We start from the raw sequence: 12,335 nt of genomic DNA, 5'->3' as shown, positions 1-12,335 counted from the left end.
TCCAGGCAGCAAAGCCTCTCTAAGTGTGTGTGTGTTTGCTCTGAATAAACGTTGAGTGGAAGCCTCTTTGTTTAATGGAGAAATCAGTGAGCGCTAATGAAGCTGCTAATCTCTGTACACACACACACACACACACAATGACACACACACCTGCCTGTTTATGACTTTATTGTTGCCAATCATCTTTAAAGCTGTCAGAGTTCCTTTGTCTCCTTGCAGCAGCCTGTCAATCAATCACCACAGGTCACCTGACCCAGGGAGGCGGAGCCTGTGCTTTATAAGACCTGCACTCACAGGACATCGACCAGAACCAGAACCAGCCCTCAGATCCTGTCCAGACTCCTCGGCTCTCTACAGGAATGCAGCGCACACGTTCTCCCACGCTCCTGGTTCTGCTCATGTTGGTTCTGTGTAGTCACAGTGGTTCCTCTCAGCCCGACAGAGACCAGGACCTGGACCAGGACCTGAACCAGAACCTCAACCTGGACCTCAACAGGGAACTGCGTCAACACCGGTTGCTGCAAAGAGCTCGGAGCGCCGCTCTGCTTTCACAGGTAGAACTGAGTCAGTGAGTCAGTTTGAGATGAACTCAGAGTCTGAGTGAATGAGTCAGTGTTAATGAGTCAGGGTTAATGAGTCAGTGTTAATGAGTCAGGGTTAATGAGTCAGGGTTAGTGAGTCAGGGTTAATGAGTCTGTGTTAATGAGTCTGAGTTAATGAGTCAGAATTAGTGAGTCAGGGTTAATGAGTCTAAGTTAATGAGTCAGGTTTCATGAGTCAGAGTTAATAAGTCACTGTATAAGTTACTAAATAAGTTTAAGTCACTGTAGCTGCTCTAATAACTGCTTCCTGTTCCTGCTCCTGCTCGTGCTCCTGATGCTGATCCAGGACTGGTCTAAGCAGGCCGTGGAGGACCTCCTAGCTCAGATGTCTCTTCCAGAAACCCGGCGTGATGCTGAGCCTGTTTCCACGGTGACTGGAGGAAAGACAAACCTGGAGCGTTCTGTGGATCCGAACCAGAACAACGTCCCACCACGAGAACGTAAAGCAGGCTGCAAGAACTTCTACTGGAAGGGCTTCACTTCCTGCTAGAGCATGTATGACTTTAAACATTACATCTATATATATATATATGTATATGACCTATATAGAGATGTCATTAGCATATGACAGGATACGGGAAGTGTGATGTTTACATTTAGCTGCTACATTATTATTATTATTATTATTAGTAATATTGTTATTTATTATTATTATCAATAATGACAGCATCGTCCCAGTGTTGCTCACAGGCTTCTGTAGATTCCCTCCCAGTCACATAGGTGCAGTGATCACATGTTAGCGCCACAGACTGATGGGTCAGTTATAAACTCCGCCCCCTCTCTCAGTCGCTGATCTTCCTACAAATTAATAACCCTTTCCACACTTTGGGAAACCTCATTCTTGTCCAGATGTTGCGTGTGAGGTCAAAGGTCAGGAGATGTAAACTCTAAAAACTCTAAAAACACTGGAAACATTAAACACTGGAAGTCAAGTGTTGTAGCTGAAATAATCTAACCTTTGACCTGAATCAGAACAAAACTCATGCCTCGTCTGCATTAAACTAAACGTTGTGAGTTCTCTGATGTTCATACAACGAAGAAGTAAAGTCAGGAAAAGTTGAATGAAATAAAGGAAAACGTATGAATGAAATGATCCAGTAAAGGAGGAAACGGAGGAATTGACAGAGCTATGATAGTGGGTGATTACGTGGGTTTTTACCGTAGCTTTTTTTACCGTAGCTTTTTTTTACAGTCTCTGAAATGTTGCTTATCTCATCAATAATAACAATAGACCCATGCCACATGACCTCACAAGTCACGTGATGTACGGCCCTCCGTCATGATGGAAGAACAAGCCACCGTAGAAAACGTTTTAGCGAAGCAGAAAGTCCACAGCGATGGTCAACTTTTGCGCTGTTCTAACAAGGCTGAGCCTGGAGTACACAAGTCTTTCTCCAGGAAATGAAATTAAACTAAACTAAATTGTTTTATTTGCATTGATTTAAGTTTGCATATCTATTTTTAACGTTGTAGGGGTCATTCCCGCCGATCAGACCCAGTTTCTCCTTCTACTGACTTCTTTCAGCTTCTCGTAGAGTCAACATAATCCGTGACCTCCGACATATTGAGGCCAAACGGAGACGACCTTCGACAACTGTTTAACACATGGGCTGCTTTCAATAAGACAAAAAAATAACTATTATTCAAGTAAAAACACCCAATGTGCCGTTACGTCAGTCCCAGGGTCTATAATACATTTTCTTTATAAGCGTTTTCAAGAACTCAAAGACACTTTACAGTTGTTAAAACAATTTCACACAGGTCAAAACAAGAAACAATAACAATAAAGGTAAATACAGAAAATACATAACAATCCTAAGTTAAAAGCTTGTGGAAGCTTTGATAATGATTCTCACATCGGTTTTACAAAGTGCTCAGATCGGTCCTTCGAGTCTGAATATGTGTAATATTAAAAACAGAAACACTATTAAAACACTAAATATCTCTGGACTAAAATGAAACACATTGTTAGGTTGGTAATATAATAACAGACCGACTGAGCTTATTGACTTTGTACACATCTGACCTTTGACCCCCCCTGGTCGCACACGCTCAGTTCCAGAGTATGAAATGCTTCTAGGACAGCAGTTAGCTCCCAGTTAGCCTCCATTAGAGTATAACAGCAGTAGCGCCCCCTGCTGGAGCCCCCATTATTACATCACACTACAATTTCCTGTTCTCTATTCACAGCTGGACCTCCAACCAATCCTGGACTTCCTCTGGATGGACCAATCAGCAGCTGTGTAGCCGAATAATTAATGACATCATCAAATAAAGAAGAAAAAAAAATCAAAGTTTGAGGCGCCGCCCCTTCATTCAGAGGACACTCAGTTAGCCAATCAGTAGCTGGAGTGGGTTACCATGACAACTCAGGAGAAAGAACAGACATACATATTAATTAGGAATTAACAATCACTGGTTATTATAACTGTAAATAATTATCAAGCCTTAATATTATGTCATTATGTCTTAATCCTTAATTAACAAGACCACACCCCCTTCCCAGAACCCACCTACTGATTGGTACAGCTCACAGAGACACACAATAACACCCAAACACACAAAGATACACAAAAACACACATTTATTTACACAAGAACACACAAAAATAAACAAGAACACACAAAGATACACAAAAACACACAAAGAAACACAACAACACACAAATAAACACAACAAACAAAGATACACAAAAACACACAAAGATACACAAAAACACACAAAGAAACACAAGAACACACAAATAAACACAACTAACAAAGATACACAAAAACACACAAAGAAACACAAGAACACACAAAGAAACACAAGAACACACAAAGATACACAAAAACACACAAAGAAACACAAGGACACACAAAGAAACACAAGAACACACAAAGATACACAAAAACACACAAAGATACACGAAAACACACAAAGAAACACAAGAACACACAAAGAAACACAAAAACACACAAAGACACACAAAAACACACAAAGAAACACAACAACACACAAATAAACACAACACACAAAGATACACAAAAACACACAAAGAAACACAACAACACACAAAGATACACAAAAACACACAAAGAAACACAAGAATACACAAAGATACACAAGAACACACAAAGATACACAAAAACACATAAAGAAACAAAATAATACACAAAGATACACAAGAACACACAAAGATACACAAAGATAAACTAGAACACACAAATATTTACACCAGAACACACAAGAACACACAAAGACACACAAGAACAGACAAAAATACACTAGAACACACAAAGATACAAAGAAACACAAGAACACACAAAGACACACAAGAACACACAAAGATACACAAAGATAAACTAGAACACACAGACATACAAGAACACACAAAGATTTACACAAGAACACACAAAAATACACTAGAACACACAAAAATACAATAAAAATACACAAGTACACACAAAGATAGATAAAAACACACAAAGATACAAAAAACCACAAAGATACACAATAACACGCAAAGATATAGAAAAACACAAAGATACATGGGGAAACACAAAAACACACAAGAACACACAAAATACAGAAACACACACACAAAGCTACACAAAATACAAAGATACACAAGTACACACAAAGACACAGAAGAACACACAAAGATACACACAGTTTGTGTATCTTTGTGTGTCCTTTACGTCTTTGTAACAGATTGAGGGACGTCTCCTCTGTCCTCTGATCTCCCACAATGCCGTGGGTCGGCGGCGGGCAGAGTCACATGGTCACTGACCTTCTAATGAGATTCGTTTGACGCTCATCGCTTAGTCAGGCCTGACCAGCTACAGACTCCTACTGAGAGTTTGATTAGTCGTCCTGTGGAGAGACGAGTCAGCACCACGGGACACACGCGCACACACACACACACACACACTGCCTATAAAGAAGCATTTTCATATTTGCATATAAATGAGGAAAAAAAACAAAAAACACAAGCAACTACAAAACACACACAACAGACACACAACACAAGGTTTTGTGTAATTGTTTTTTTTTTTTTTACTTTTGGTTTGTTGTGTTGTTGTCATCTTGTGTGTGTTACCTGGAGTTTTGTGTAGTAAATGTCTGTAAATTGTGTGTTTTTGGTGTGGGTTTGTTTTTGTGTACCTTCTTTGGTTGTGTTGCGTGTGTATCATGTTGTGTCTCCATTTCTCATGTGTGCGTCAGTTTCACAGACACTGATTTGAAGAGACGTCGAGCGACAGAAACGCGACATCTGTCCAAACGTAAACCGACAGTCGTTACCGCGGCGACAGCATCCGACAGCCATGTCACCACGTCATCCTCCGTCGTAACGGGGCGTGGCGACGCTTGTCTTTGTGGTTGTTTTGTGTAAAACTGCAGTTTTGTGTGATTTATGATTGTGTAGTACGTTTGTGTAGTTATTGTGTAGTTTTTTTCACACATCCTTTGGTCGTTTCCATGGTTGTGGGTTTGTGTGTGTCACAGTTGTGTTGCTCTCCTTCTGTGTGTGTGTGTGTGTGTGTGTGTGTGTGTGTGTGTGTGTGTGTGTGTGTGTGGTTCGTGTTGGCGGTAAAGCGTTTTCCATCAGTGAGGCTGATGACCTCGGCGGGGAATCTCCGTCGCACAAACGAGCGTCAGTGGGGAAACTGTGCGACAACAAATTAACACAATGAACCTAATGTCAACAAATAAACACATTAAATAAACACATTAAACAAAAGATCACAGCCCCACGCGCAACAAGCAGTGAGAGCAACACACACACACACACACACTCCCACTGCTTCTGTTCTCATAAACACAGTTATTATTATTATTAGTGATGCTAACGTCACCACCACTTGCTAACACGCTAACGCTCTACTAACACGCTTCATTGGCTCATAACGGAACATTTATTCATCTTTATAATCGCTCCCACCAGTCATTCACACAGAGTATGAACCCATTATCACAGCTCTGCTCCTTTTCCTGCTAAGACAGAGCCGCTACATGCTAAACTAGCCAAACGTGTGGGATGGTTGCTACGTTAAGCTACCCCAAACACATTGGGAGACTGGTAACTACGAGGGAAGCTAACTAAACATATTGGACTTGTTGCTACATGCTAAGCTAACCAAACTTGTGTGATTGTTTGTTACGTGTTAAGCTAACCCAAACATGTTAGACTGTTTGCAACAAGCTAAGCTAACCCATACATGTTTGACTGGTGGCTACATGCTTAACTAACTAAATATGTTGGCGTAGTTGTTACATGCTCAGCTAACCAAACAAGTGGAACTGGTGGCTACATGCTAAGCTAACCAAACATGTTGGACTGGTTGCTACGTGAAGCTACCCCAAACACATGCGGGGACTGGTAGCTACGAGGGAAGCTAATTAAACATATTTGACTTGTTGCTACATGCTAAGCTAACCAAACTTGTGTGATTGTTTGTTACGTGTTAAGCTAACCCAAACATTTTAGCTTGGTTGCTACAAGCTAAGCTAACCCAAACATTTTTGACTGGTGGCTACATGCTTAACTAACTAAATATGTTGGCATAGTTGTTACATGCTCAGCTAACCAAACAAGTGGAACTGGTGGCTACATGCTAAGCTAACCAAACTTGTTGGACTGGTTGATACATGCTAAGCTAACCAAACTTGTGGGACTGCTTGCTAGAAGCTAAGCTAACCAAACATGTGGGACTGGTTGCTATGTGCTAAGCTACCCCAAACATGTAATAATAGTAAACTTCCTGGATAATAGTGGATATTATTCAGATGAATAAATAAATGATTCATTGAACAATGGACCATCATTTTGATGACTTCATGGATGGACCCCAAAAATCTCTCCCCTTTATTCCTCCTTATAGATGGTCCTGTCTCCACATGACTGTTCTTCAATGTTCATGTCTGTGTTCAACCACCATCAGCTACAGTAGGGGGTCCCTGCTCTATGGGACCTTTATTTTGGGGGTCGCGGCCTGACAAGGCTGCGAACCACTGGTTTAACGCACAGGGCCATAGCCCAACCAGAGTCTGCATTAAAAAGATAGAAATTAAGCAAAGATTTTAAGCCGTAACAGTCTGGATCCCTGTGTGTGTGTGTGTGTGTGTGTGTGTGTGCGTGTGTGTGTGTGTGTGTGATTATGTGAGGACTTCTGTTTTCCACTCAGGTGTTCCATCTCTCTGTGTCCTCCTCCCCATCCCTCACACTCCGTCTGCCAGATGTTGTGAGTTTTATTAGAAATGGAAAACAATCAGTGTGTGTTTCACGGGTCATTTACCCCCTCCCCTCTCCCTCCCTGTGACATCATCAGGGCTCTATAAAGCTCTGGTTCTGGGACGGAACCACCAGTTGCAGACTCACTCCCACCACTGACGAACGGACCCACGGTCACGTGACTAAGATGAAGATGGTCTCACCCTGTGCTCTCCTGCTCCTCCTCTTCATCAGCAGCTCCTTCCACTGCTGCTGCTGCTTCCCCCAGAGAGACAGACAGACTACTGACAGACAACTGACAGCCCAGAGAGAGAAGCTACTGCTGCACAAACAGGTGAGAACAGATAGACAAACTACAGACAGACTACTGACATATACAGACAGACAGATGTGACAAATAACGAAGTACAAATACTTTGTTACTGTACACTGTACATTTTAAAAATGAGCTCATTACCTTTAAGACCTTAGAAGATGACGTCACGACATAAAAAGTCTCAAACCATCAACCGTTTCTGCTGCTTGTGACGCTTTTCATCAGAACAACTCATTTTCTAAGTAAATATATAATGTCAATGTTAAATGTTAAATCTAAATCTCAATGTTAAATCTAAATCTAAATGTTAAATCTAAATGTCACGGGGTGACACTAAATACTTAGCTAATACGCAAATTAACTCAGAAGTACCCAGCTAAAAGCTCATACTGGTAAATTTGCATATTAGCTAATATTTAGTTTCACCCGTGTCATGATTTAACATTATATTTTTACGAGAAAAAAGCACGACATTTTTCTCAAGCATTGCTGCAAATCTGGTTAAAATTAACATTAAATTTTAAATTTTTTTTTTTTTTAAAATCACATTTTTTAAATGTGTTTTTTTTTTTTTTTAGCATGTGCAACTTTACAATCGGCAACACATCATTTTCAGACCAAGAAGAAACGCGTCTTTATTCCATAAACCTGGAGAACATGATTCTATTCAGTCTAAATAAAAAATGTCGGTAGTTTGAGGTTTTTTCTGTTCGGCAGGTCCCTTAGTTTTATGGTTAATATTTTTATAAAAATATTAAACTCAAAGCTGCTCTGGGTTTAGTTGAGCTTTTACATGTTTTTCCCCTTGAAACATTTTATTTACAAATGTTATTTATAATGAGTGCTAAATTCTCCAGGTGTTCAAAGGTAACATATTTAATTAATTTCCATGTACCAGTTTTCTACAAGTTCTTAAAAAAATAAAACGTATGGAAGATTTGTTGAACTTTTTAGTTTTTTACTTTTACTCAAGTAAGGGAGCAACTTCAATACTTTTACTTTTACCATAGTATTTTTTTTATTCAAGTATCTATACTTTTACTTGAGTACTGAAGACTACTGACAGATACAGACAGTGACAGACACAAACAGATTTTCAGCGTAGACCTAAACTTCGTTGATGATGACTTCTTGCTCTTGTTTTGAAGGAGTTGCACATATTGACTTTCAGAATAAAGCCAAGGCTCTGATTAAAGTCACATGTTGAAGTCGTTCCAGGAGAATATTTGTTCTGTTCTGGATTCAAACATCAAAGTTTCTGCTCTTTTTTTATGACTTCCTTTCAAATTAAAACCACTCATTAAAAACAGACTTCCTGTCTCACGAACAAACGTTGGTAAACAACGAGAGAAGAAGTTTAGAGTGAGCGAGCACATGCAGCTCATTAAACATCCACACAGTGACTCAGTGGTGTTCTAAAGCAGCTGGTCATCGTGTTAACTGGTGACTGATTTTGTGTTAGCTGGTCACCAGTTAATACAGACACCAGTTTGAGCAGAACAGCAGTGAAGCTGGACCTGCTGATGGAGTTTTACCAACTCTCCTGTTTACTGGTTTATATACTGGTTTATAATGGTTCATACTGGTTCATACTGGTTTATACTGGTTTAAATTAGTTTATACTGGTCATACAGGTTTATACTGGTCATACTGGTTTTTACTGGTTTTTACTGGTTTATACTGGTTTATAATGGTTTATACTGGTTTATAATGGTTTATATTAGTTTATACTAGTCATACATTTTATACTGGTTTGTATTGCTTTATACTTGTTTATAATGGTCATACATTTTATACTGGTTTGTATTGCTTTATACTGGTCATACTTGTTCGCTTTTATGTTGATTTTCTTACTGAACTTTTCACATGTTATTAGTGAGTATTTTGTGAGGCAGTGTGTTTAACGTAATGTGGGCGTGTCCTTGTGTGTGTGTCCTCAGGATGTGTCTCGCTCTCTGGCTGATCTGCTGCTGTCTGACCTGCTGACCATGGAGAACCAGGTTCTCCAGGAGGAGAACTTCCCCCTCAGTGACGACCCAGACGACCTGCACGCTGAGCTCCAGCGCTCTGCGGGGAATGAACCTCTGCTGGCCCCCAGGGAGAGGAAGGCTGGCTGCAAGAACTTCTTCTGGAAGACCTTCACCTCCTGCTGAGAGACCACTCTCATCAACATGTTTCTAACTGAGCTTCAAATAAAGTCCCACTGCTTTTACATCACACCGTCTCAGGCTTTTATTCTGAAGGGACACCTCCAACAATGGGGATTGTTTTACTTGTTTGTTTGTCAGGTTTTACCTTTGTAATCAAATCATTAAAAGAAAAGAAGTAACTGTTTTTTTGTTGTTTTTTTTTTTGCATATTTCAGGCTTTTATACTAAAGTGGATTTTTTTTTTTAATTATTTTGAAGTTTTTAGTAAAAAAGATAAAAAGGTTAAATCTGCACATCTACATATTTTCTTCTCTAACGTCCTCACTTGCTATACATATTTTATTATTTCACAAATTAAATTATTTACAAAAACAATAAACCTCTTTTCTTACCATTATCTTATTTTGAAGGAACATATTTCTGTTAGATATATACGTGTTGATTATTCCATTCTTGGTTTGTTTAATCAGTGTTTATCTTTATGTGGAAACAAAATCACAAACAAACGTAAAGCAACGAAGCATCGTGAGTGTTTGATTTCATGATTTTTTTTTTTTAATGCTTATTAATGAAATGGTTTCCATGGTTACGTAGGAGCTGTATGTTGGCGTGTGGCATTTAATATGAGGTTATAATATTTTAATATGTTCAACAACATTTAATAACAGGTAATAACTTTTGATAACATTTAATAACATTTCATAACAGGTGATGATGTTTAACATTACGTTACAATATAATTAATAACAGGGCAGAAACACGAGCTCACATACAGAACGTGTGTTTGCTTACATTCAAACGCATTGAATGTAAGCGTTAGAAACACCGTACGGATGTCTGTGTGAGAAACCCAAAGCTGTGGGGAAATCAAGAAGAACAGCAGATGACGAAAAGAAAAAATGGAGAAATAGAAAAAGAAAAAGAAGATCAAGGAAACGTTTCCTCTCCATCCGTCCTCACATGTTCCTCACATGTTCCTCACATGTTCCTCACTCTATGTATGAACAATAAAAACATAAGCTCCTCCCACTAACAAAATTAATCTGTTTACGAACTTTATGTTTTTGGTTTTCCTTTCTCTATTCACTTCGCCTTCTTTAGCACTTTGTCGGGTTTGTGGGGCTGACTCCTCCATCCTCCCTCCTACGTGTGTGCGTGTGTGTGCGTGCGTGTGTGTGCGTGTGTGTGTGTTCCAGCTGTTGCAGTCAGATTAGCGCCTTCTTTCACTCTTTTGCTCTTTGTTTAGAAAAGCTTTCAGGAATTAAAGCCAAATGAGAGCTGCTGAGTGACAGCACACACACACACACACACACACACACACACACACACACACACACACACACACACACACACACACACACACACACACACACACACACCTGGTGAGTCACATTCTCGTTACGAAGCATTAATTAACATTCGATTGAAACTCTAAGTGTTTGCTATCGTCCTGTTTTGGTCACAGAGAAACCTGACAGTTGTTGTGAGTGTGGGAACATTTGTTACTTTTCAGGATTAACATTTGTTTAAATGCCGTCCTTCGCTGTGCAGGTGTTTGATGATGTCATCAGCCTCTCAGGCTCGTTAGGATTTGTTAAAAACAGCTGCAGACACACAGTCAGCCAATCAAACAGCAGCATTTAAACAACGTCTTTAACTGGTTTTTAACTAATGATAAAAGCACACACACACACACACACACACACACACACACACACACACACACACACACACACACAGTAGTATCAGGGGTCGGAGGTCAGACTGGGACATGACGCTGGTTGCCGTGGTAATGTTATCGGAGGCCCTCAGGTTGATGTTGAACTGTTGTTTGTGCGTAAGGAGGAAACACCAAAGAATAAAACACACACACACTTCCATCACATGAACACACATTCACGTCAGCAGCAACACAACAACACACTCGTCGTCAGTGTTTCGTAGACGACAGTTTTTCTTGTGTCGAAAACGAGACAAAAACTAAATGTAAAAAATTAACGTGAATGAAAACGACATCAAAATGTATTTAATACTTTTTTTAACAAAACTTTGATGTTCACATGGGATGAAATGCATTTCTGTTTGTTTTTTTTTACAGGAAGAACCGAGACAATTAATGATAAACATCTTACGCTGGAGCGGGAAGAAGAACGCAACGCCTGCAGGTTTTTCTTTCTTTACTTTAAAATCTTCTAATTGTGTGACTGGTTTGATCATATGATCATGGCTGGGATTTTCAGTTCAAATGCTGTCAAATGGTTACAATGGTTCACAGAAAAATACTGCTCCAGGACTATTTAATGACTCTTAATGACTCTTACATGTTTACATAATACATGAAAATAACAAAGTAAAGGTCATTTTTATTCATTTGTTTGTTCATTTATTCTCTTTTATTTATATATATATATATATATATATATATACTATGTGTATATATATATATATATACTGTGTATATATATATATATATATACTGTATATAACAGGGGTCTGCAACCTGTGGCTCTGGAGCCTAATGTGGCTCTTTGACTCTTATGCAATGGCTCCCCATAGCTTTAAAAAGAAAACTAGTGAAATAAATAGTTTTTTATTTTATTTTATTTTTTTACAGAGGCTATTAATGATTACTGACAAATAAAATCAAGATATCACAATTTGTTAACCTAAAATAAATCACGTTGTGCAATGACTCAGCCACCTTCTTACTTCACCTTCTGCAACATCTACAGATCATCAACTTTCCTGCACCTATGGCTAACCTTAAGTTTTAAATCCCTGGTAAGATGATTGAACCAACAAAAACACTATTCTGGAAGAAAATAGAGACTTTAATTGTGTGGGAACAGATTCATTTAATCGCCAATGTGCCAGTTAAATATGCATGCTTTATGTGTGGCAAGAAATGAGCAATTAGCATGTGTTGATCACATGATCATGTGTTATCAAATTCAAGTTACTTTTTGTAGCCTTTCAAACACATTAACTAAAAAAAGAATCTTCTTTTTGTGACATTGTGTCCATGTAAAATGAGAGGCGTAAGAATGTGAAGA

The 12,335-nt window shown here is 39.0% G+C and overlaps 2 protein-coding genes across 2 annotated transcripts; both read left to right on the top strand.

The window, feature by feature from the left end:
- Window positions 1–247: 247 nt before the first annotated feature.
- sst1.2 (somatostatin 1, tandem duplicate 2) lies at window positions 248–2,896 on the top strand. Its single transcript, XM_028465302.1, has 3 exons — window positions 248–554; window positions 889–1,097; window positions 2,793–2,896. Exons 1-2 carry the CDS (start codon window positions 360–362, stop codon window positions 1,090–1,092), a joined length of 399 nt encoding a protein of 132 aa, XP_028321103.1. The 5' UTR covers window positions 248–359; the 3' UTR covers window positions 1,093–1,097; window positions 2,793–2,896.
- A 4,058-nt stretch (window positions 2,897–6,954) lies between these two features.
- On the top strand, window positions 6,955–9,349 carry sst1.1 (somatostatin 1, tandem duplicate 1). Its single transcript, XM_028465197.1, has 2 exons — window positions 6,955–7,150; window positions 9,073–9,349. The coding sequence occupies exons 1-2, from the start codon at window positions 7,004–7,006 to the stop codon at window positions 9,283–9,285; spliced, it is 360 nt and encodes a 119-aa protein (XP_028320998.1). The 5' UTR covers window positions 6,955–7,003; the 3' UTR covers window positions 9,286–9,349.
- Window positions 9,350–12,335: the final 2,986 nt, after the last annotated feature.

Source organism: Gouania willdenowi, chromosome 13, assembly GCF_900634775.1.
Source record: "Gouania willdenowi chromosome 13, fGouWil2.1, whole genome shotgun sequence".
NCBI lineage: Eukaryota > Metazoa > Chordata > Actinopteri > Blenniiformes > Gobiesocidae > Gouania > Gouania willdenowi.
Note: the sequence above shows the minus strand (reverse complement) of the source record. Positions and strands in the feature narration are given on the sequence as shown.

Bases quoted from the DNA above. Each gene is read 5' to 3' on its own strand.
- sst1.2 (XM_028465302.1), top strand. From the start codon at position 360: ATGCAGCGCACACGTTCTCCCACGCTCCTGGTTCTGCTCATGTTGGTT. The intron at 555-888 runs GTAGAACTGAGT...ATGCTGATCCAG, and splicing joins GCGCCGCTCTGCTTTCACAG to GACTGGTCTAAGCAGGCCGT.
- sst1.1 (XM_028465197.1), top strand. From the start codon at position 7,004: ATGAAGATGGTCTCACCCTGTGCTCTCCTGCTCCTCCTCTTCATCAGC. The intron at 7,151-9,072 runs GTGAGAACAGAT...GTGTGTCCTCAG, and splicing joins AGCTACTGCTGCACAAACAG to GATGTGTCTCGCTCTCTGGC.